The sequence below is a fragment of the Gallus gallus genome, chromosome 1 (assembly GCF_016699485.2).
Source record: "Gallus gallus isolate bGalGal1 chromosome 1, bGalGal1.mat.broiler.GRCg7b, whole genome shotgun sequence".
Lineage (NCBI taxonomy): Eukaryota > Metazoa > Chordata > Aves > Galliformes > Phasianidae > Gallus > Gallus gallus.
Genome location: NC_052532.1, coordinates 86,916,558 through 86,943,239, shown reverse-complemented (window position 1 = coordinate 86,943,239; position 26,682 = coordinate 86,916,558). Strand labels below are relative to the sequence as shown.

Genomic DNA, 26,682 nt, shown 5'->3' with positions numbered 1-26,682 from the left:
GATGCAACAAATGTTATAAGGACAAGGATCATGGAAAGGACTGTACCAGATACCTTATGTGACTCAGGAGCTGAATGCTGCAGGCAGTTCCGCATTACAGATTTGTCTTTTTATATTCCCCCCCCCCCCCCCCCCCCCCCCATAAGAAAGAACATGCTAAGCATTAACTAGGACAATCCCAGTGCCAAACTGGTTTGATTGGTCTTGTCTTCCCTCTCCTGATACCTCTGGCACCCTATAGCCTCCTTAAACAATTAAAATAAATCCTTAGATTTAAATAATAAAAAGGTGCCTTCAAAGGCAGTGAATCCCCCAAAGCACAAGAAAATGTTCTTTCAAGAAAACCACAGCATCTACAAAAATCTTTCACCCCTTCATCACTATGGGAAGCATTTTGACTGAACGTCTCGTAGTTCTCTGTCAGATTTTTTTTTTTTCTTTCCCAACGTGATTAAAAGGTTTCCTGGTTTCAGTTCTTTAGGAGGAGTGGAAGGTTCTGAATTCTTGACCTTGTGATAATTCAGTAACAGCTTCAGAGAGGGATGTGTGTCTGCACTCTGTAAGTCCTCAGAAGAGCGTAACAGTTTGTACATATTAACTGGAGAGAGACACTTTGGGAGAAATGATCCCTGGCTGGTACTATTTCAAAGTATTTAACAATGAGACCTGTACAAAAGTAGCTCCTGAGAAATAGGAATAAATGTGTTTCAACAAACAAATCTCACCTATTATTTAAGAAAGTAGAAGGTAAGATCTATTTCACAAAGTTCAGAAGAAAACAATTCTGCTGATATTAGTTGTATTTCAAATTGGGGCCACATTTTAGATGCTTTTTCTTGGAGAAATCCCACAGGATAACTTTAGATGTTATTTTGTTAGCTAATCACTCATTTCCCAACATCTGGTTTCTATCTTAGCCAAAGCACTAGCAAACAAAACTCTAAAAACATATGCTCCTGAAGACTTCTGTATGTTTTCCCCATCTCTGGAGGGGTTTGGAGGGAAGGATTCAGAGTGTTAATGAATGGCTGATGAAAGACCCTACTTGTTAATCCAATCTAATGAACATGTTTTCATTAAATTGTCTCAGGCAAGGCATGAAAAACTAATTCTTAAGATATAGTATGGATAAATTCTTTCTTGTTAGGTTATTTTTTAACTTAAGGGTTAATTAACTTTTCTGACCCTATTTCAGTGTGATCCTAGTGCTGTAACCATTCAGATGGTTTGCTGAAAGATTCAGAAGATATTTCAGAGCTATGGCTACAGAAACTAAATTAATCATAGGCATTTGAATGAAGACAACTTTAACACCACAAAAGCATTTAAGTTTTCCAATTTTGTTCTCTGAACTTAGTGCAACACTTCATTCTCTCTTTACCATAATCAAGATTCAATGTGCGATCTTTCTTAAATGGCATCTGATGTGGTATCTCTCTTCAGCTCTTTGTGGTTTCCTGTTTTTCGTACACAGATGAAAGTATCTGCTGAGATCTATTAAACTATGCAGTTTATCATGTCTGACTTTTCAGTGTAAGCTTCCAAGTAACGTTTAGACTTCTTTGCGTGACTCAGTAGAAGTATAGGAAAATGTCTTTGGTGTTATACTTTAAAATGCTATTTGTTTTAATATGGTTTAGTTCTGAAATATTTGTTATGCAATGCCAACTTAAAACAGTTGGTCTTTTTCTTGCGCAATATTGTGATACCATGTAATATGTATTTCCACGTAAGGAAATGCTTTATTGTGGCTTTTCTAGCTGTCTTAACCCGTATAGAAATAATGCAACGTAAACTAATAAAAATTGCAAGAACATGTTCATGAGTAGGTGAGCCCTGTGTCTCCTCTTTTGTCATCTAGCAAACATTAAAAAATATTACTGGGAATATGTGAAATGTTAAGTCCTGAACATAGTTATGTACTGGTTAGTGGTTATATACTGGTTAATTAACATGTTTTTAAATAACATATAATTTGCTCTCAGTTCCCGGCAGAACCTTTGTAAGAGAAAGGGTTATGGCTTAGCAAAATCGGGATTTGATCCTAAAGACTTGAGAAAAAGAACTATTAGTGAAGAATTTCATATAGATTTGGGAGCGATACATTGGAGTATTTTAGTGAGTTCAGCCTCGTACCAGATTCAGGTTGTAAAGCACTTGGTTGGCAAAATAACAAATCTGCATTACCTCAGCCTGTACAAATAGAAGCTGAGTTTGACAGATTGTGGGTTTGCATTAAGGGAGATAACTTTAATATCATTCTACCCTGATTTCCCATGTTCTGCCATGTTCATTACTCTCCAACAATAATCCTCATTGTGCCAGAATGTGTGAAGGTGAAAATTTTCGAAAATGTCTTCTAATATCTATGTAACTGTCATGGGCTATAGCAGATGTTGGGCCAGTGGTGATGATAACTGGATAATTGTTATCAGAAGGTTCTTGGACAGTGTGTAACAGCCTAAGTGATGAAAAATGGTTACTGCTAAATTGATGTTTATCATTCTGAGAATGGTGACTCTGAAGAAGAGAGTTTTTTTGCCAAGAACAGAGGTGGTCTTTCACATTAACTTTGAGTTGATGCAAGGCTGGTTCCTCTACCTGCGTAGTGGAATATTTCAGTTTCCACTGTTTTCCGTCATTGTGCTATCGTTGCAATAAAAGGTGTAATTTTGTTCCCCTGTGTTATAAGGGCTCCTTTCAGATAACTTGATTATTTTTGTCTGTCTAAAAACCTATTTAATTCTCATCTACTTCAAAAGTCAGTCTCTGCTGTCTAAATAAGTTATCAAATTTTTTAAATGGGTTTTCATTAAATTTATTACTTCACCCCTTCACAGAACTATAGTGCCATGGAAAGTGTTCAGGCAGTGCCTTCATGAAGTTCATCAGATAAGCTCTGGTTTGGAAGCAATGGCTCTTAAATCTACTATTGACTTGACCTGCAATGACTACATTTCAATTTTTGAGTTTGATATCTTCACTAGGTTATTTCAGGTAAGACTTAAACATTTTAGATGTTTGCATGACTTTGAAAACTTCAGTGACCTGAGGCAATTACAAAGGAGGTTGGATTTTTGGGGCCATCAGCACCCACAGCTAAAAAACTGATATCTGAAAGAGATATCCAGCAGCACCTGCTTTATTTTTGCGCATACATAGTATGATTGCAGTATCCTTGTGCCTGCTGTTTGCATGTTTCACTAATCTTGATGCATTTCTAGAAATATCAATCTTCAGATAACTATCTAAACTTTGTTCTTTGGTTATATTTTTCTATCTACATCTACTTAGATGAAATGTTTCTACCAAAGGCATAAAGAAAGTTTTCTGTAACTATTTTTTTTTTAAAGTTTAGGCCTAATTATTTTTTATATATATATAAAATATATATATTTTAATAGACAGATTTTTCCCATCAATGCTCCACATTCTATTTAAAATAGGGGAGTATCTTTGGGAATGGTACCAATATTAGGGAATAGTATTATTATCAATAGATAATATTTATCTCAAATAAGCTTTGTATGTATGTTACAAGCCACTGCAAACCTTGTGCTCTTTCTTCAGAACATAATCTAAGATATTCTTTGAGTATTTGAGTATATAGAAGTCTGTGCAGGTTTGCATCCATATTAGATGAGCCAATTCTAAATTTGTCAGTTTGGATTTTACCTTTGTATGTGGAAATCTTTGACCTATCCAGTGATTTATTTGGTTGTTTACTTTTTTAAACAAGATGCGTTGATAAACTATTGCATTATTCTTTTGCCTCTTGCGGATATGTTCAAGTAACAGTTTTTCACCGAAGCCATGCCATGTGTTTGTTCCCTCTTCCATGGTGTTATATCTTAATCTCTTTTTAGCTTTATTGGGTTCCCTTTTCTGGGAAGGGTGACCATTACAAGGTTGATATTAAGATCTGGCAGCAGATGATTAACAGTTTTAGTTTAGAGTCTTGATTTTGATAATCTTTTCTCTGGTCTGAGTCAGAACTGTATCAAAGCTGAAAATGTTAAAGTGTAAATAAACTCTGTTTAATTTAACCACAAATATTGGTTGTTTTTTAAAACAGCCACGTGGGTTACAGATCTGAATAAAATTTTGGAGGCTCTCTTTGATGAAATAATAAACTGTGCTGTTCTAGCAAAATCCCTCTAAGCTTTGCTCTTTATGTGCAGCTTGATTCGATCAAACGTTTCAGTCTGAACTTTGATGCCTTGGGAGTCATTTCTACTCTGTCAAAGTTTCTTGCTTTTATTCATTGTTTGGCAAACTGATCTTATTTTCAGATCAGTCAAGCCCAGATCTTGTTCGCAGACTTCACTGCAAATTGTCTGAGGCCTGTTGCCTGCAGTGTACATCACTATGAAATACATTTATTTGAAGTTCCTTTGTATAGGATTTGATCACCTTTTTCATTGAGCTCACAGCTAAGAAGATTGTTGTGTTGAGGTGTTTCTTTTATTAAATTAGTTTTTAATGTGCATATCAACTATAAAATTAAAAATTAAGCAAGAATTGAATGATCAGAGAGGTAATTTTTTTTTTCTGACCCTGTGTAGGGTCCTATAGATTTTGTTCAACTTCAGAACAGTAGTCTCAAATGAGATTTATTTAACTTGATCTGTAAGCCAGTGAATTTGCATCGCTTAGCTTTGTTATTAGGCCGTGGTTATTTTGATTCATTACTATCCCTGATTCTAGGAAATAGGAATCAGCAGTACTGACATACATAAGGAGAGAGGACTAGTTAGGATTAAATTTTAATGTAATAAAGAAGCAGGAAAAACTTTGTCCAAACTAATTTACCCACTTGTGCAATAGCTGCATAACTATTGAGGTGAACTCATACTGAACTTGATCTGAGAATCTCTCCCAGAGGTTACATTTTACTTCTCAAGTTTTTAAACTGCTTCCATAACTATGTGTGCCTACACCCATTGAGAGAAAATCCCAATTGTTGAAGTAATCGAAATACTGTTTTGCCAACTGTGGGTTGTTACAGAAAAGCTACATCTATAATGATGCTTATTCACTGAAGAAGGCAAGGCTACTTTCTGTGAAGATCCTGTAAAAGTGGAGTTGCTGCCCCTGCCTCATCACTGTGTACATACATAACTCTGTTGTTATCTCTGACCAAAGATAAGGTTAGCATGAAAGTATATGTGGGTGAGCAATGAAATTGTTCTTTTAAGCAAAAATATTTCTATAGAAGTGTACAAATCTTTTACCATTTAAAATTTTCACTTTTGTAGTAATCTTTGTCTGAAAGACAAGCTTAGAGTTCCTGCCCTTTGATCTGCAGACCTGGTGTATCATTTATATGTATTGCAGTAGTGGGATAATCTGCAGAGAATCCAAGCGTTAGAGGATACTGTTTGCTTAAAAGTCTGATACTTGTGATTAACCAACAAATTTGCCTAGGTGTTTTTTTTGTTGTTGTTGTTGCTTTTCTTTTTTGTTAGGAGGATTAAGGAGTGGTATCATGTACTTCATATGTAAGGTTTGTTGTACTGTGGTAATACAAAGCTTCAAAATACTGAATGTTTGATTATACATTTTGACTGACATGCACTTGAGTGATACAAAAGGTGAAGGTATGTTGCATTTTTTTGATGGAAATGCCAGTGTTGGTGTGGTGAAGGGGCAAGAGTCAACTCCCTTTTTACTTTAGTTAGAGTAACTAACATTTTCACTGCGATTGAGCCTTCTGGCATCCATCTTCAGTGAGCATGTAGAGAGGATATGACAAGATGTGGTATCACATCTACGGAAGTGAATTTTTCTCCTTTATATTTTGTGCAAATCTGCGCATTTTACCTCTGTACTGAAACCTTACTGTTCTCTTCCACGTCTGAGTTGAAGATTTTAAAATAAAGCAGGTCTTCATACATGCTTAAGCAGTAGTTAGGGTTTGCCTAGGGAATGCATCATCATCTCAGGTTCAACTTTTACAATATTTTGCTCAAGCGTGTCACTTAAATAGACATTTCATCCCTGCCTTACTAGCCTTTACAAGTTCCTTTTTAAAAGGAATTTGCAGGATACACAGTAACACTAGTCTCTTCTTGTCTGTTGACTTCTGCCCTGATCTTTTTACAAATATATAAATAAACGTCTCTAGACCACAGAGAGGCAGTTTCTTATCTTTTCAAATGCTGGCTGTGAACACTTAATATATTTGTGTTGATCCATTCCTTAAATATCATTCATCTTTTACAGTGAAGGAATACTTTATATTTGAAGTAGTAGCATATCAGGCATGTTTCACTGAGTTTCTGAAGCATTTGTTATTGAGGTCAACAAATAACTGCAATATTTGTCAATATTTCTTTTGTTTTCTGGCTGCAATATTTTTATGGTAAGTGAAGAAAACAAGTAGTAAAGAATAAGGAAAGGAATCGCAGCTCAAATTGGTGGCTTCATTAGGCCTCATTTCAGTGTTACTTGTCATTAATGATGAGAATGCCTCAGAACCACTCAAGAATAAGCTCACTTGGGTTTTTATGAAACTTATCACAGTATCATGCTCTGTGGATTCGTACTGAATTATGTACTTAATATTTTATGTGGCTATGGGCAGGAGATCCTGCAAATTCAAAATCTTCCAAATATTTATCCAAATATTATTCTTGATATTATCTCAGGGCTCAGTTCTTTTGTTTGTTTTTTATGTTTTTTATCAATGGTCTTGATTCAGACATCGAGTGCAGCTTCAGTAAGTTCGCAGAAGACACCAAGTTCAACAGGAATGTTGATCTGCCTGAGGGTCAGAAGCTCTCCATCAGGATCTAGACAGATTAGGTTGATGAGCTGAGTCCAATTACATGACATCCAACTAGGCTGAGTGCTGGTTGCTGCGCTTAGGTCACAACAACTCCATGAAGTGGTATAGGCTTAGGGAATTGTGGCTGGAAAGTTGACAGCAGAAAATAACCTGGGGGTGCTGGTCAGCAGCCAGTTCAACATGAGAGAACAGTGTGTCCAGGTGGCCAAGAAGTCCAAGCCATTCCGGCCTGCATAAAAAATATGGCCAGCAGGATGAGGGAAGTGGTTGTCTCATTGTACATAGCTCTAGTGAGACCAGTCTGCATCTTGAATATTGTGTTCAGTTTGAGGCCCTTCAGTACAAGAAGGATAGTGAGTTGCTTGAGTGTGTGCAGAGAAGAGAAACAAAACTGGTAAAGGGACTAGAAAACAAATGCGTGAGGAGCAGTGAAAGAACTTAGGTTGTGTAGTCCAGAGAAGAGGAGGCTGAGAGGAGACCTTATGGCTCACTTGCACCTACCTTGAAAGGAAGTGGCAGTGAGGAGGGTCTTGGTCTCTTCACAGGTGACAAGTGATAGGACATGAGGAAATGGCCTCAAGATGTACTAGAAGAGGTTTAGATTAGATGTCTGGAAGAATGTCCTCATGGAAAGGGTGGTCATGCATTGGAACGAACTGTTGAGAGAAGTAGTAGGGTCATCATTCCTGGAGTTATTAAAGAGATGTGTGAATGTGACTCAGTAAGAATCAGTAGGGCCAGATTAGTGGTTGGACTTGATGACTGAAGGTCTTTTCCAAACTAGATTATTCTGTGATTCTTTTTTTGAATGAATCCTTCACCAAAGCTGAATAGATAGGACAGTCTTTTCTACTATTTAGACCTTAACCAAAAACGTGTATTTTTCTGCTGAAGCTAAAAAAAAAAAAAAAAAAAAAGTGTCTTTTTCAAAAATGACTTGAATGTTATTAGAAATATGTAACTACCCGGTTGTACCTATTTAATTGTTTGTCTGTTCTTTTTAGCCATGGGGTTCAATCTTAAGGAATTGGAACTTCTTAGCTGTGACACATCCTGGATATATGGCGTTCCTGACATATGATGAAGTGAAAGCAAGATTGCAGAAGTACAGCACAAAGCCTGGGAGGTGAGAAGTTTGGCTGATTACAACTTTCCAAATAAACATACTATCTCAGAAGCTACATAGTTACTCTAAATTCCTATTTCTAGACTGTGTAATACTTATATTGCAATAATGTATGAGTGAATTTTTACCTTTTTTTTCTCATTAACAGTGAATCAGGTTCGTAGTAACATTTTTTTACATACTTGGGATTTTATTTAAATCAAAATGTATTTTTACAAAATAATTTAACGCTAACTGCTGGAATTCCAGATTCAAAAACTTCTGATTTTTTTTAGATTTTAAGACTTAGGAGTTTTGTAACCATAATCTATTTTTTATAATTCTTCCATCACTATGAAGCAAATAACATTTTAGTAGCCCACAGTAATCTAAACAAGTACAAGTAAACAGAAAAAAGTGAAATGACATTGTTCTTACTTTCTTTTGACTTTGGTGAAAAATGCAATGTATTATTGGAAAGCATTTTTGAAAATATAATCTACTTTTAAAATGGGTAAAATTTTTACTAACAATAAAATTCATCTTGGACTAGTTTTACCTTTAAGTTCTCAAGCTTTGTTGCCTAATGTCTAGCTTTTTAAATTTGCTGCAGCATCACATGTATACATATCTAAAAGCTCATTATGTTCATACTTGTTAGAGAAATATAGCAATAACGTGAGACAGTTGTGTGCATTCTGTACTTGGTTTCTTCTGATTTTTTTTTTTTTAGCAAACGGACTATCAAGTTAACTATCTGATCAAGTGCAGGTGCAAGAATCTTGTGTTTCCAATGAGATAACAATTTAATCTTGGCACTCGTGACCTACATTATGGGCTTCAGATAACTAGGTTGATTTTTAGAGTGATTGCTATACATTTTCTCTGACTATCTCTGGTTATAAAAGAGAAGTAATGGAGAAATTATCCAAAGTTGCCTTAATATTTCTTGTAAGTATAGAATTAGTTTTAAGATAACTTTCTGTTTGAATACTGCGAGATGACTACCTGAGTTGTTTAGGCGAAATATTGAATTTTAAGTGAACAGGAGATAAAGTGGAGATACAAAGTGAAATTATATTTATAATCAGTTTAAAACATTTTGGAAATCACAAGTTCTGTTCAAATGAGTAGAATCTGGTTACTTCTATGTAATGTTGACTTTGTTGAAGTTTTTAAGATCCATGCTGAACTTCAGAGGGGATAAGATTTCTCATTTAAAATTGTTTGGATATAAATAAAATATTGAGCTATAATTAAGAAAAGCTGTTTTCTAATACAAAAGTGAGTTTGTGGTATTTCTTTACGGGATGCTTTTCCACATGTAGTTTTTGCATCTGACAAAGGTGTCTGACATTGAAGAGACTAGGCTTCTTAATGAGAAAAAAAAATAATGCCCAATGCTCTTGCCAATAATCTTCCTTTTTTTCCTGCTGTGTCCCCTGCCTGCATTAAGTAAACTCCTAGATATCAATTGTACAATAGAGAAGTATTCAAACTTAAGCCTACTTGGGTTGATATTATCTGGTATTTTTTGAAATGAAGTGATATTCTTCCATCCTGTTCACCAACTCAGGTACACCCAAAATTAACACTGGTAGTAGAGCAGTTTTTATTATTCATCATTTACATTTCTGTTGCATCAAAAGGTGTTTTCTGTTTCTGAACAAACTTTCCATTGATTTGTATTCATGGCCTGTGTATGTTCAAATGGCTCCTGTGTTAGCTATGGAGAGTCAGTAGTATAATATGCTGTCCTAGGAAAGATTTATGGTCTAAATGTATGTAGTGTAGGATTATTCTCAGTAAATGTGCATCTTTCACAAAAGTCAAACGAATGAAAACTTGGTTTGAGGGGAATACTGTTATCCCTTTTTTGTTTATGGGGAACTAATAGAATAAAAGATGTTTATTTAAGGTTATATGCTGAGTTTGCCCAAGTCCAGCTGATGCTGACTTTTTATTGATCTTGTTTTTATCAAGCTACATTTTCAGACTGAGTTGCACTCGCCTGGGGCAGTGGGCCATTGGGTATGTGACTGGTGATGGAAACATACTACAGACCATACCTCACAATAAGCCTCTGTTTCAAGCTTTGATTGATGGCAGTCGGGAAGGATTGTAAGTACAAATTTCTGTAGTTACCATAGGTATTAAACCCTGGTTTTCTTGTTCTTCTGTTGCTTCAAATGGGTAAATATTAAAGATCTTTGAAACAGAAAATCTAGATATGACATTTGCCATTCCTTTGGAGATCAAAGGCCATCCTTTTTATTCTTATTTCCAGGTAATTCCATTAACCAAAGTTAACAAAAGTCTTATAGTGGATAAATTCTAGGAGAAAATAAAATTGGGCAGCTGTCACTTGGATTATTTCCCAGTAAGAGTCACAAATGCACTTAAGCTTATTGAGCAATTGCTACTGCCAGTTACTCATGTGTCTAGCTCCAGACAATAATCTGAAAGCTGTGTAATTGCTTTTTTATATATTGTGCAGCCAGAACATTTTCTAGGTTTGAAGGGTTTACTGAAAAGATTTCTAATTACAAAAGGATCTAAGTTTATGGGGAGAAGTAGTGCTTTTTAACTAGAGTGGTTGTTGTAACAGATGAATACTTGGTGTCAGAAGGTCTTTTTTTGTTACATTTTGATACAGCCTCATGATCATAATGAATTAAAAAAAAAAAAATCAAGAAAAATTTATCAGTCCTCCAAAATGATTGACAATTTTTTTTTGCAAAATTCCAATTTTCCTCAGCTGACTTTCATAATTTTATTTCAGGCATGATTTCCTATTTTGAAAGACATCAAGTTACTTTAGCTATTGCCTTTGCAAAATAAAACATGCTTATTACAGTAGTGTTAGTACTGCACAATTTTCATGACCAAAACTGGGCAAACAAAAAATGAAGCTGAGAATATTAATTCTAGACAAAGGTTTTGTACCATATTTAAATATAACTGTTTTACGGTTGGCACTTAACAACCTGACTTTCAGGAAACTGTTTCTGAGTTAGAGGTAACATAGATCTCAGTATACTCAATAAACTCTATAATATCATTAACTTACTGGTTTCCCGCAAGATTGAAAAGCTCCCATCTGTTCTTGCCTAAAGTCCAGTCTGCATCTCAGATTGTCAGTGTAGATTCTTGTCAAAATATACAGATGTTCACAAATGTACGTTGCTGTCTGTTCTGCTGCACTTGTTGAATAGTCTACAGGGTCACTGAGCACCTCGCTCATGTTCTGAGGTCGCAGTGAACATATCCAATTATAAGTTCACTGTAAAATGAAGATTGAAAATAGTATTCCATTTAGATACTTCAAAAAGACGATCTGCTATAGCTCAGATGCATTTTGTTGGTGATTGTGATGTTAACATCTTTCCAATGCCTTTATAAGTGAACTTCAGCATGTAACAAAATTAAGTTGTAGCAGTTAGTTGCATGCAGAAGTTGAAAAAGATGACTAATCTTGAAAAAGATTATGCATTTTAGTTAATGACTGCTGTAATTTATACTGTCTCGCTGAAATTTCATAGGCATTATTTATGTATCAAAGATAAAGAAATGTGCATATTTATAACAATTTCTTTGTGATGCAGTTATCTCTTCCCAGATGGACGAAGTTACAATCCTGATCTGACAGGATTATGTGAACCTACACCACATGATCACATAAAGGTCACACAAGTATGTTGCACAGTTTATCAGTTATTTTTTTAATCTTCACTTCCCTTAGGATCTCATCTAGTAGGGATTACAAGCTTTTATTAAAATGTGAGAAATGAATTAATGAGAGTGAAAATGTATTGTTGATAGAAGGGCTTAGATGTAGAAGAACTTAATAACTATTTAAACTCTAGAGCCAATGATGATGCAGACAGTATGCCTTGGAAAATTTTGTTTATTCTAAGGCTCATCTATGTGAGAAATGTGTTAATGGTTGTTAAAGATTTTTCTGATATTTGTGTCACATGCTTATGTAGCTTAGAGCTTACTTGCTAATAGCATGTAGGTGTAAAGGAATAAAATCAAGATCAGTTGATAGTTTTTAAGCCTGAATAAGAATGCTACAGCTTGTTGACAGATCCAGGAGGAAAATTTTAGTTTATTTGTTTAAAAAAACAACAACAAAAAACAAACCACAAAACAATTCCCCGTTCTCTTGTTTCTTCTGTTTATTGTGCAACTTAAAAGAGAGATCCATGAAAAGCAACAGAAATAATTAAGTGCATAAATGAACTTGCTTTCCAGAGAGCAGACTATCTAGATGTGTTTGTACTCTTAAGTGATGATGTGATATTATACTGTGCAGATGTTTGATGTTCAAGGAATAAGAAATAGCCACCACAGGATAAAGGCTTGATTAAAAATGGTGCTGAAATTAGTACTGGAATGTTTAGGTATGCATTGCAGAGTATTTCTCCTTACAAAAAAATACAAGATACTTGAGGATGTCTTCAAGGAAAGACATCAGACTAGATACAACTCTTTAAAACCGTTCTGTTTTAGATGGTCTTCCATTTTGTCAGAGCAGAGGGTGATCTGCTGTAAGTTAGTGTAATTGTAAATACTTTCTCTCTGATATCACAAGGAATACCATTATGAAAATATGTTTCCAAAAATATCTGTTTTGAGAGAATTCCTACAAACAATTACCTGAAGAACATGTAAGCCCATTCACCATTCTGCCTTCCCTCTTTTCCCTCCAAAATTAGAATAGTAGTGAAGGAGAAATTTATTAGTTAATGCTCATAGTAATTCAAACAGTCTGAACTACATGAATGCTGCCTTAAACAGTATCTAGCTGCAGTAGTTTAAAACTGTCATTAGGAGCTAATTAAACTATTAAAAGATCATATAAAACTGACTCCAGGTCTAGATTGCTGCAGATGGATTCTTTGCAAGAGCTCCACCACATGCATCTTTAGTACACACTGACTACAGCTACAGATATAAGCTGTCACTATTCTCTTTTGCCTGACCTCTTCTCCCTTTTCTGAGCAGTAGCTACGTATTTTCCTGTAACCTTGATTATTCTTACTTTTAGCTTTCAAAATCTTTTTTTCTTTTGAAGACAAAAAATCTTGTAGAAATGCTTTTCATAAGTCTAGGAAGATGTTCTAAACTTGAGTTTTTACCTATTATTTTTTTCACCTGAATGTGTTCTTGTACTTTACTGTCAGTCTCATAAGGATACAAAGTGCTCAATGATCTGTTCATGACTGTTGCTGTGTCACCTTCCAGGGATGCTCTTGCCCATACTACCTTCACAAGGGTTACTTACTTCAGTGGGAAACGCTAACCAAACTGTAGGTAGAAATGCCTCATTCGTCTATTTTTAGTCCAGTAGCTTCTGTTAGTTCTAAACTCATTCCTGGGAAAAGAAATCTCCATTTCGCTCCCATGCAGTACTTAATTTCTCCCTTAACTTGTGTTCCTTATCTTCCTTTTAACTGCAACCAAGGAAAAGCAGGATGTATGCTTTGCATCAATATAGTACTTAAAAGTTTGGGGGAAAAAAAAAAAAAGGCACAGATTTGTTAACTTGAGGAAGCAATACAGTGAGCAGTATCAATAGACTACCTAAGTATTAATAGAAAGGGTTGGAAAGTAGTTAGAAAGGATTCAGAGAAACGTTTGCCACTAGTAGTGCTACAGTATATTCTTTATTAACAAATTACAGTAAAGAAATAACTTGACTTTCTTTTGTTACAGGAGCAGTATGAATTGTACTGTGAAATGGGTTCCACTTTTCAGCTGTGTAAAATCTGTGCAGAGAATGACAAGGATGTAAAGATTGAGCCTTGCGGACATCTCATGTGCACCTCTTGTCTTACAGCATGGCAGGTACAGTCATAGTTCAGTTAGAAGTAGATGGATTTCTCTGTTACATCTCTGTTTACGGTGGGGGTACTGTTTCTACTTTCCTAGGTACTCAGCAAGAGGGTTCAAGGTCTTACCTATTTAAAATGATATGTATATTTAATTTACTGGACTAAAGTCTATTAAAAACAAGGTTTTAGGAGTCGTGAAAATCTAGACTTGTAGACTTGGCGAGGCCATTTTCTAACTTGCTAATGTGGAAATAATTTTCTAAGTATCTACAGACAATGACAGATGGACTCCTGGTGCCAGTTGTGCCACCAAGGTCACTTCATGATGTGTTCAAGAGGAATAAGAGGACAGGAAGCATCCAGGAGTGAATAATTGACCAGACAGGGTTTTATAATGAGACAGGGTGTCTTCTGTCAGAAAAGGAATTAGTAGTAAATGTCACATCATGCCCTATGAAAAATAAGCCTTAGAATTCCTGTGTTTTCTGTTGATAATATATAAATCACTAAACCCACCTAGATTTTAGCTGATCGTTGGGGTAAGAAACTGAACCGAGAGAAAAACAGTGATCTCAATGTCATTTACAGAATATTTCTGAAAATACATAGGCTTTCTTGTGACACGGATTGAGATGCTTTCTGTCTTGTACGTGAACAAAACTTGCATTGGCAAGCCAACTCAATGAATCAGAACTATCATTTGACTTTTTCTCTCATTATCAATAAAGCTGTCTGAAAAAGATTCTCGATTATCAATTTTCTGTTATTTCTCTTTCTGAAAATTTGAATTTGCTCCAAACACAAACCTTTCAAGTTCCCCAAGATGAGAAATTCTCATAAAATTCTTTGACACATACTCAGATAGGAATATTTGCTTCATTACTAATTAGCTGCAGTGATGGAATTACTTCTCATTTCAGGAGTACCTTTTTTTCTGCTCTTGCCAGTTTCATTTTTAATGATAAACAGACATCTGATTATGTTCATCTTTGAATTACAAAATTCTGAAATTGTGACATCTGTAGCTATTTGGTTATGGGGTTTTTTTGGTTGTTGTTTTATTTTGGCTTAACTTCTTAGAAAAGAACTGAAGGTCCTTGCACTTTTGCTAGGTTTCTGATGTTACGGTAGCAGTATATTCATTTACAGCGTTGAGCCAGGGACGTGCTCCAATTCTGGACACTCAAGAAGCTAATGCACTCATAATTTTGGTTAATGGCTAGGAATTCAGGAGGAGCATGGCAAAACATTTTAGGCTAGAGAATTGACCTTTTCAAAAGCATCAAGCTTCATCAGAACGTTGCAGTCAGTGAAAATTGGCCAGGTACATTTTAGATTTCATTACAAATTTAACTTTTGTATAATTAGTGAGACAATGAAGAAATATTGCACTGTAGCAGCACCAGCTGTTGCAGGCTTCTGGGATACCATTTAATTGCTAGCATAATGCCTCATTAGATATGCCTCAGCAGTCCAATACAGATGTTTTTACTAAGCAGAAAAAATGTGTTATTTAATAAACTGAGTAAGCAATATCAGATCTGCATAGAATACCAAGGATGATTAAGAGTTGTTCACCTTTAGGGAGATCAGTTTCTCAATTAAGTCTTGGTTTAACCATCTTTCTTTTGTATTATGCGACAAGATGAAAATTTATTCCTAAGGAATCTGTTCTCTAAAAACTACTGTTTTGGACTTAATTCTTAAAGCATATGAACATACGTACTGTATTGTAAGGTTCACAGTAGCTACTTCCTCAGTGTTCTAAAAATGTGGTTAAAAGTATGTATTCATGTAGAGTTCAGCTCTCAGTTTTAATTTCGTTATTCATACTGTTGGATATGAGTCTGCTGTTGTTGTTGGTTACTCAGTATGTTTTGGTGAATGTGTTACTTTTGAAAAGAGAGGAAATTACTAGTACAGAGCTATTTGACAATACAGATATAAGACAGCCTTGCAATTGGAAAGCTCTGTGCCTTATCTATACAGATATTGTTTGTTTGGTATTGTTTTTTGGTGTGTTTTTTTTTGGTTGTTGTTTTGTTTTTTTTGTTGTTTTGTTTTTGTTGTTGTTGTTTTGGGTTTTTTTGAGTTTTTTTTTTTTTTTAAGAAAATCAGCCATTAAAATGTATGAATAAGGGGTAATTTCTGTTCACTGGACAGTGATGTCTTCAGTAGATCCATAAAACTTGGATGTGTTCTTTGAGGTAATCATAAGTGATGTTGACTGCTTTGTAATTAGGACGCACTGCTAGAAGTAGATTACAGGTATCTTTGCATACAAAATGAAAATCCAATACTAACCCTGTAAATATACGTGATTGTTGTCATGAGGTGTCATTTATAGTTATCTGGCCCCAGTTCTTCCACAGACTATAAGAACACCCGTCAGTTCACTAAGAATTGTCAAGTATTCTTGTCAAGCGTCAAGAAGAAAATAATGCTAGGAAAAAGAAAAAAAGAAATGTGTCCATAAATTTGAGAAATCAAAAAGGTGTCCTTGCTTGATGACATTTTAGGACAGTTTACTTTAGACATTTGGTAGGTTGTTTAGAATTTATTTTTTTTATTTTCATTAAAGAATCGTAGAATAGTTTGGTTTGAAAGGGGATCCTGAAGATCATCTTGTTCCAACCCCCATTACCATCTTAGAACCTGACTTTGAATATGACACAATGTAACTTCTGAATTCAGATTGAATTATTTTGATCTCTTAAATCTTCAGGGTTTTTTTGTTTTTTTGTTTTTTTTTTTTAATTTAGTTGGTTTCAATTTTATGTTTTTTGGTTTTGTTTTTAAGATCAAATCAACATGGTGCCTGTTCATGGAAAAAAAATATGTATTTCTGAAATGGATAACAATAAATAGAAGCACAGCTGCTTGAAAATCATTTAACACATTATACCACTTAGAAATTGAAACTCAAGTAATTTGTTTTTCTGATAGCATAGAATTACTGAATTGTTTAGGTTGGAACAGACCAGGATTGTGAAATATAACCATCAACCTGACCTACCAGTTCCTATCACTAAACCATGACCCTTAGTTCCACATCCATACTTCTCTTAAAAAACGTGTGCAGATGGTTCTTTGCTTTATATAATTTTATGAAAATGTTATTGAGCCCTGTTTTGCTCTTTAAACATGTCAAAAAAAGTTTTTGCTCTTAAAATTCTGAATGCATATTGCTAAGTGTTTGAGATATTGCAGCCATGATGTACTGCATGTGGGTTCTTCAGAGAATAAGAACTGCATACCCTGAAGCTCATCTGTATTTTCTAAATAAAAATTAAAACCAAATATTTTGTATTTAATATAGAAGAGATAAAATGCATTATCTCCATTGCACACCTTGCCTTTATTCTTCTGAAGAAGTATGAAAATTGTAATTCAAAAAGGCAAGGTTATTTTTGATGCTTTGTAGAGATAACAGTTGCTTTTTGGTTAGTTGTTTTTAAATGGAATTTAATATTTGGAAGACAGAGAGCTTTAAAAGCACAACCATTTTACTATTTACTGTAGTGAAACATCTATGAAACTTGAAGAGACCCTAAAAAAGGGCATTTTTGTATAGAAAGATATAGTGACCTTATATTTTGCATACTTTTTAAAGTGCTTCTTTTTTGTTTTTAATAATCTATGTACTTTTTTTTTTTTTTTTTACTACAGGAATCTGATGGCCAAGGCTGTCCCTTCTGTCGCTGTGAAATCAAAGGAACTGAACCGATTATTGTGGATCCATTTGATCCAAGAGATGAAAACTCCAGATGTTGCAGTATTATCGATAGCTTTAGTATGCCCATGTTGGACTTGGATGATGATGATGATAGGGAGGAGTCTTTGATGATGAACCGATTGGCTTCAGTCCGAAAGGTACTGTTTCAAATATTTTACAACAAATAAAGCTGTATATTTTTAAATAATGCTGCCTGTAACTGAACAATGAGAGGCTGCATTTCATGCTGAAGGTTTCATAAACTCAATGAAAAATTATCAGGGTGAAAAAGCAAAATCCTTTGATATTGCAGCAAGAATAGTGAAAGTGAATAGGAGGAAATATATATATATATGGACTCTTGTGTGATGTGAACAGTTAACTCTGTTCATAATGGAGGAAACAGCAAATGTGTTAGAATTATACATGAGTTTCTCCATTGATAATAAATATTGCTTTGTGTAAAGATGACTTAGAACTCAAATCATACTGCACACAAGTGCCTTTTCGTCACACTTCATGTAGGTTGTCTATAATTTTTTCTGTAATATAAAATGGATTTTATTAGATAATTTTAGAGAGAAAAAGATATCTGAAATTATTCCTGGTAGTGTTGTGCTTCTGGGTGCATTTGTTCTCAAAGTGCTCTATGTTCAATTTTGGGATCTTTATATTGATTGCAGAAGATTTTATCACAAATAAAAGCTGTCATTAACAAAATTTTGTATTGTTGGTTGTTTGCAGAGTTCCTAATATGTTTTAGCTTTGAATAATACTCTCATTGTCCATACAACGCTGAATTTTACAGTACATTTTCTATATTTTGCCTTTTACTAAGGTTATCTAGATTGAGTAGTTGACTTGAAATTCATTCTGTAACACCTTACTCTTCCATTTCCTTATCACTATATTTGTTATCAAAAATCTGAGCACATCTGTCACTTAATATACATACTTCTGATAATCTTTCCTAACCTCTCAAGTCATATGAAACATTCTTGTGTATATAATGCAACATAGCCTTCTCTCAGGAACCAGTTTATCCTTCTTGCCAAGACTTAAGTTGCAGTCTGTACCCAGACCTTTGTGAGATAGCCTTGAATTGATGGACTTTTATAACACTATCTTTTCTATGATAAGGCAAAAATGCATTAAGGTTTTTTTTAAAAAGCTTTAATATGAGAAGTCTAATTTTCAGTATCTACCAACTGCTTGAATGCTGAGATGTTTGCTGTTTTTATGTTGTTAATTTCGTTGTTCAATAAATGAAACCTACTATTTATTCCTGAAGTTTTAGAAACAGTATTTTTCACTCTTTTTTAGCCAGTTTAAATCATTACTTGGAAACATTGAAATACCATGTCACCTGGTGTTTTTCAGCTGCTGTTGCCTTCTAAAAACTGTTACCAGTTGTTGTAGAGTTATCCTTTTAAGTATATCACCATACGTAGAATATATTGTTATTTATGCACATTTTTTGGTTAATAATGCCTTCTTCAGCCTTGTATAAGTCTTAAGCATTATTCATTTTTGTTGTTAAATAATGCTTCCTCAGAGTCTAGTAGGAGAAACTGCAATATTTTGTAGGATTTTACCCTCTTTTTGAATTTTCCTTTTGTTTCATGTTAAAGCTGTTAATATAAACATGGCACTGCATATTGGCTGCGTTATGGAGTCATTTGGGTTGTAGAAACAATGGTGATGAAAGGACAGGGATAATCATTTGCAGGCAACTTGATAGTGTAGTTACTTTGTAATCCTAATGAACATATTGGTCAATTCGTATTTTATTGCAAGGATTGTAATAAAGATGCCAACCTTTGAAAATCAAGTGGGTTCATTTTGTCTCAAATCACCTGGCTTGACCATGTGATAGTATGACTGAGAAAAATCATCTTGTTGTCATATCTGGCTCATAATGAGTTGGGAACTTAAACCTGATAATCAGTGGAAGTTCCAGTGACATAAGCTTTCTGAAAATGTAGTGCTTCAAGATGTGTTGCTGGAATTTTCAAATCAGTCCTTATTGTCTTGAAAGCCTCATGGGAGCAGCATTGTTAAGATGTTTCTAAGTCATTACTACTAATTCTTGTTGCCTTTGAGACTTCTACTGAAAAGTTTTTGGAATTGTCGTTAATATGTAAAACTGTTTTTTATCATCTCCTGTACCTCTGTGAATTGTAGATATAAGTTGAATGCCATAAAAATACCAATTTTGCAGTTTATCTTTCCATCTCTGAAGTATACTTGTAAATAGTAAGTGATAACTGCATTAAATCCCTGAGGGACCTCAGACTTGAAAGTGTTTTAAGGAAAAGAATAATCCATTATTTAATGAAGTGAGTGAATATATCCACTTTAAAACAAATGAATAATTTTTGTAGATGCTGTGTATGAGGCAGCAGCAGATCAACTGTATCAAAGGTTTTAAAGAAATGCACTGCAATTAGTCTGTTCATCGGCCTCATCAAGCAGCTTAATTTTTTTTAATTTCAAAATTATCTTCAGATAATTCTTTATGAACCAAAGACAGAGTGGTGCCAAAACTTCTGCTAATTGTCTCGTCTCTAAGAAATTTCTAACACTATAGTAATCAATGTAAGGAGAAGGCTTAAATTCACAACTACTGGGGGGAAAGTGATACCACTATTTCCTAGTAATACATACATCTGATTAAATAATGCAACTGTAGTCCACACTGCAGTCCAGTTGCAAAAATAAGTCACAGCTGCTCGTCCCTTGGCAGCAGTTGTGCCAACTAGATGAAATCCAAGTCCTTAGAAAGGAGTCTGCGTTCTTTTCCTTAATTACATCTTTATTGCACAGGTCTGTGTTGCAGCAGAGCCCCTTTGTAAGCTGATGGTCTGTCTTCTGTCATGGCCAGTTCATTTGAATTAGTTTGTATCTTAGTTGCTCGCTTGTTTTTCCTTTTTCCTATTGTGCTGCTCTTGTTGCTCCTTTATTTTTCACTAAACAGAAAATACATGGAAATCTCCAGTAGATGATGAGCAGAAAACAATTCAAGTATTAATTTAGTATCAATTTAGTCCATAGGGGATGTTTCAGGTTTTTTTTAAGAGGTTGTATTCTGTGCCAAAAATAGTAGTTGTTAAATACATACATTGATACCCTGACATCCACAAGAAATGCAGCCATCTTATTTGAAAAATCAAACAATTATGCAACTAGGCAGCTTGGATATAAGGAGAAATGTACTTAAAAAAAAAAAAAAAAAAAAAAAAGAATGTGAAGGAAATCTGACAGTGAATGCTGAAGAAAATGTTTGTTGCTGTGGGATATTTTTTTTAATTTGTAGATTTAAATAAAGAATCATAGTTTTTAGTTTCTCGCAGCAATGTACTCTCTCGTACTTCAGCACCAAACAGTTAAATGGGTTAAGCTTCCTTATAGGGTGGAGTAACTATTAAGTTTTATTAGTAATTTTCTTTTTTCTTCACATGCCTCATAAGTTATTAGCCCTTTGGCCATCATTGGTTCCATTTTTGTGCTACCATAAATGTAGAGACTTATTACAACACTTCCATTTATGTTTAATAATTGTATCTTTTCAGAGGTATGAGACCTACTTATTTAGATTTATTTCAAACAATTTGAGAAATAAATTAATCTTCTCTCTAATGCTGAAGCCAAAGGATTGAATATATTATATTATATGGCTTTTGGCTTTTAGGAATGCTTGGTGGAGATGTAACTGAACTTTGAAAACTAATACTATTCAATGACACAGTGTTTGTTAGAATATTCAACTGATGGTTGCTTTCTGTTAAGGCAAATGAACTGACATTCACTTTATAGTCAATTTATAATTCTGGTTGTTCAGGCATGCTTGCAAGATAAGTATCTAGCATAGTTATTCATCTAGTTCCCTTTTCACAGTGATGAGAGGGTAAGCACCTCACCTGTCTTTCATGTATTTATCCTCATGTCCTTACAGTTGAGATCATTCACCAATTAAAGAAAAAGGTTAAAATTAAGTCAAAGGTTAGAATTAAAATTCAAGCCATTTTGTATGAACATTCTGAGTATTTCCTCACTGAAAAGAGAAGTTGGGAAGCTTCTGGCAGACACTGAGTGTGAATTTTATATTGCTCAGTCTCTTGAAGTTGAAATATATTGAATATTGACCTTATGCTTATAGACCAAATGGTACAATCATAAGCGTCATCAGAAGTCATTCTGGCAAGGGAATTGAAACTTCTAGCTTTTCAACACCTTCTTGCTCGTCCCTCTCAATTTCTTGTCTTGTCTTGTTAACCAGTAATGCTGTGGTGGCTTTTATTTCTGATGGAAATCTGGTAGCAGATCCCAATTGTATAGAATATTACACTAAGATGTAAAACACAAAGTATAGAGTTAGGAGTTAAAATACTATATCCTCTTGCCTAGATCTACTTTTGAATTAATGAAGTTTTCAGACTCTTTAATACAGTCGGTATACATAAAGAAAGATAATACTGACTTCACTTTATTGAAGAACTTCATAGTCCTTATCCCTGTTGTAATTGTAGGATGTACTGTGTTGATGCTAGAAATCTAATGAACGGAGGGGAAAGTTTTGATCAAAGTGATTTACCAGATGCATTTGCATGAGCAATTTTATGTGCTTTATGTAAGAAGACAGTCTCTATAGGCAAGATACATAGTGAGAATACCAGGATGCCTCAATGCATGAGTGACCTGAGTCTGATGACTCCTGTGAATGTCTTGAAGCTACTCTAACTACTGCCATAAAAAACACAGTATGGCATGAACATCCAGATTTACTTAGTGTACTTTGATACAATTACAGTAGGTTCACAGGTGTGCCTTGAACTGATTTATGCAGTAAATTAAACTGCGTGTTGGAATTTGTCCAGTTAGTGGGAAAACTAGTTGCAGAATTAGGTGGAACATAGACTGAGGAGTGAAATCTTTGATTCTGGTTGTAGTATAGCATATTTTCTTATTTTTAAATAATTAAAAATGATATTTTAAAAGAATGTTCCTCAACTTCCACTGTGCCTATGAATTTGAAAGGACAAGTCCAAGAAAAAAAATATCATGATTTGTCACTTGTGGGCGATATTTATCAGCAAATTAATGAGGAAGGAAATAAATTCTTTTTCTACTGACTTGATGATTTTGCTTAGTAAGTTTTCAGAAGGCACGCGTTCCATTTTTTTTGTGAAGGTATGAGGTAACGATGGGTTACTGTTAACAGACAGTATTATGGGCATCCAGCTTTGAAAGTTGCATAGAGAATTATGAGATGGAATACTTATTAATGAAAAGGTTATCAAGAGTACAAGTACTACTGCAGAATCACTTTTTACTTTTGTTATTTCTTGATGGCAACGATTGCTTGTTTTTTAAACAAATGACTGGAATATATTCTATTTTTATCACAAATTAACCTGGCCTTGAGATACATGAACTTTTAAACTTTTTTCCAGTAATCAGCATCTGAATACCTATACTATACATGAATTAAGAGTTGTGAGGTGTCCATTATGATAAATGACTATCAATAAATACCTGGCAAGTATAAAATGTTTTTCTTAGAAAATGAAAGTTATGTACTTGATCATCAGGTAAATTCTAGTAATTTTTTTTTCTGTCTTGAAGTGCAATGAGAGGCAGAATTCACCGGTAACTTCTCCAGGATCTTCCCCTCTTTCACAAAGAAGAAAACCACTTCCAGACCCCCTGCAAATCCCACATCTTAGTCTTCCACCTGTACCTCCTCGTCTGGATCTTATTCAGAAGGGAGTGGCACGGTCTCCTTGTGCCAGCCCAACTGGATCACCAAAGGTAACTCTCATTAACCCTTATGAAGATTCAGTAGATTTATTTGGTTGTTTTCAGTGTGAGCTTGCTTGCTTGTTTTGGAATATTGACTATTAAGAAATTCTGTGTGTGTGTTATCTTTTTCAGGAGTTTGTTCAAAAAGACTTAATTCCTTGTTGCTTAGAAAAGCTCCCAATTAGATCAACATTGATGAAGTCACCTAGAGATTCTTGTTTCTTTCAGTTGACTTTGTATATACTTGTCTCTTTGCACAATATATTATACAGTCAGATGATTACAGCTACGTGCATTGGTCAAATCTGACCTGTTAATCTTGTGGTTATATTATACTTAGTTATGCTCAGAATTTTATAGACATCAATTTAACAACACTTTTAACAGATCAATTCTGTAATAAACCCTGATTTGTGAATCCAAATAGAAGTGAAAATTTCCTGAAAGTAGATTTAAAGGCCATTATCTCATTAAAATTACATGTTGTTCTCTGATGGTTATTTGTGCTCACTTGCACAGTACTTTGACAAGAAAAAATATGTGCAGATAGCCTGCTTTCAAAACTATAAGTGGAATATATTATGACTCAAGTTTCAGGGGAAATAATAATCATAGAATCTTTTGAGTTGGAAGAGATCTTTAAAGTTCATCTAGTTCACTCCCCTGCAGTGATCAACGACGTCTACAGCTAGATCAGGTTGCTCAGAATCCAGTCCAGTCCAACTTTGAATGTCTGCAGGGATAGGGGCCTCCACCACCTCTCTGGGCAACTTGTTCCAGTGCTTCACTACTATTTATTGTAAAATACTTTTTCTTATATACAGTCTAAATCTCCCCTGCTTTGCTTTGAAGCCATTTCCCTTGTCCTGTCACAACAGACCCTGCTTAAGAGTCTGTTGTCTTCTCTCTTATAGCCCCCCTTTAGATACTGAAATACTCTCAGATCTGCCCAGAACCTTCTCTTCTGCAGGCTGAACAACCCCAGCTCTCTTAGCCTGTCCTTGTGGCAGAGATGTTCCATCCCTTTGACCATTTTTGTGGCCCTCTACTGGACATATTCCAATAGATCCATGTCTCTCCTGTACTGAGGGCTATACATCTGGAGGCAGTATTCCAGGTGAGGCCACATCAGTGTAGGGCAGAGGGGCAGGATCACCCCTCTCAACCTGCTGGCCACGCTACTTTGGATGCAGCCCAGGATACACTGGCTTTCTGACTGCAAGGACACACTGCTTTCTTACCTTTAGCTTGTCATCTAGCAGTCCTTTTTGGCAGGGCTGTGCTTCATTCATACATCCTCCAGCTTGTACTGATAATGGGGATTGCCATGACCCAGGTGCAAGGCTTTGCATTTGGATGTGTTTGTTGAACCTCATGAGGTTCTCCTGGGCTCACTGTTCCCACTGTTCAAGCCTGTCTAGGTCTCTCTGGATGGAATGTTGCCCCTTGGGTGTGTTGACCACACCACATAGCTTGTCATTGATCTCCATCTGTTCATTGAGCCATTGACCACCACTCTCTGGGTACGGTCTTGCAAGAAGTTTCGTGTCCATTGAACAGACCACCTATTATATCCATATCTTTCTGATTTGAAAAGAAGGATATCTAAAGTTAATGAATTGTATACTGTGTTTTTTGAACCTAATGGTACTAAAGAGTTAAAGAATTTCTGAGTAAGTATGAAGCAAAACAGCTATGTTTGTTGCTCCCTGTTATGAGCTGCTCATTTTATTTTAATTGCTGTATAGAGAGAGGAATATCAATTCAAATTTTGATCTTAGTGAATTCAAATTCAAGTTTTAAATATGAATTGAAACTCATGTACTTATAGTTATCCGTTATGAAATACCTTTTTGGTACTCCTGGGTTTAAGCTTCCAGCTTGAAAATCAACTTTTTAAAGTTCTGATGGTTTGTAATTCAGATGGAAGAATAGAAGTTTGAATAGTTTCTTTATCAAACTTCTTTAATCAGGTTTTTATGTTATACAAGGGAAGTTGTAACACACTGAGAATATATACTGAATGTTTGGCATATCTATTAAAATATATTTTGATAGACTATCTGTACAAAATTCATGGCTTTAAAAAAAAAAAGAATGGAATCAGAAACATCACTAATACCACTTTCTCTTAAAATATTTTGAAAATGCTTCTGCTTTCCCATATATATTTTTCATAAAAGTATTTGGGGAGGTACAAGGGAAACAAGATGGGAAACAACAAGCAATTGCAATTCATGCTTGAAAGTAAAGACAAGTTGTTCTACAAAAGTTGTTGTATTACAGTCAAAAGCTCTACCTTTTCTTCAGTGGGAAACAACAACAAAAAAAATTGGACTCCATTTTCTCCTTCCTTGATAGTGAGAATTAATGTTTTTCTTAACTAGCATCTTGATTAAATACTTTTTTATTTAATATAATAATATTGCATCCTATTTATATGAATTGACCTGCAGGTAGAATAACTTTTTTTTTTTTTTTTTAACTTAAATAACATCTTGAAGAGTTGCACTAAAAATACTGGTGGCCTAACCTATGAAGTGAAACCAAATACTTTTCTTCCTTTGAAACTTTTGTGGCCTCGCTCTCTTGAACTGGTAATGTTATGCAGACTTGCCAGTCCAGGAAAATTACACATTCAGTGAGAAATAATCTTCCCTATACTTATTACTGTAACTGCTTGTATGTGAAAAATATTTCCTGATAACCTAGGAAGATCTGGCTCAAGCACAATATTGTATAATGTTTCTAGTAATTCTCTCCTACTGAGATTCTTTTGTTTTTATCAGATTTATGCTTTTAGAAACTATACAATTTTACATATGTTTTCTTTCTGAAAATTTGGTTTTCTTTTTTTAGTATTTTGCACATAATTTTGAAAAAAGTTTTACTATTTGTGACACATTTCAGTTCTGAAAAAGGAAATATGCTGGCAAAAGTTGTTTGCAGCAGATCTAATTGCAAACATAAATACGTAGTAAGAATGCTACCTGAAAAAATTGAACTGCCACTCTAAAAAATTGGACACTCTAACAATGGTTGCCATGTTAATAATGGAGTCATACCTTCTTATATTAGCAAGACCAAAACATTTATTTTCTCTTCCCACTTGTGCCATAATCATTGTTGTTTTTTTTAATTTATTTATTCCATGGCATAAATAATTTGCTTTTGAATGTGTTTTTTGTTTGTTCTTTACTTTTCCTGCATCCAAATGGTCTACTTTTCATATCATTCCTCAGAATTCTTTTCAACAGCTAAGTAAGTGATTCAAAGTAAGCATTATGGAAACCAGAAGAAAGGATGCTAGAAAAATATCAGTTACATAAGTTTGCTGTAGCCAATTGTCTCTCTCTTCTCCTTTGCCTGCCTTGGTTCTGCATTTAACAGCAAAAATGAGGGTATAATTTCTGAAGAGATACCATTTAGT

At 34.6% G+C, this 26,682-nt stretch overlaps 1 protein-coding gene across 4 annotated transcripts in view; it reads left to right on the top strand.

The window, feature by feature from the left end:
- CBLB (Cbl proto-oncogene B) overlaps positions 1 to 26,682 on the top strand; it is a 123,752-nt gene that overhangs the window by 71,397 nt on the left and 25,673 nt on the right. For all 4 annotated transcript variants that reach the window (XM_004938278.5, XM_416621.8, XM_040705373.2 and 1 more), the window contains exons 5-11: positions 2,841 to 2,997; positions 7,795 to 7,916; positions 9,879 to 10,016; positions 11,501 to 11,588; positions 13,617 to 13,748; positions 17,405 to 17,608; positions 23,076 to 23,261. In XM_004938278.5, coding sequence (XP_004938335.1) covers positions 2,841 to 2,997; positions 7,795 to 7,916; positions 9,879 to 10,016; positions 11,501 to 11,588; positions 13,617 to 13,748; positions 17,405 to 17,608; positions 23,076 to 23,261 — 1,027 coding nt within the window. The remainder of the gene's footprint in view (positions 1 to 2,840; positions 2,998 to 7,794; positions 7,917 to 9,878; positions 10,017 to 11,500; positions 11,589 to 13,616; positions 13,749 to 17,404; positions 17,609 to 23,075; positions 23,262 to 26,682) is intronic.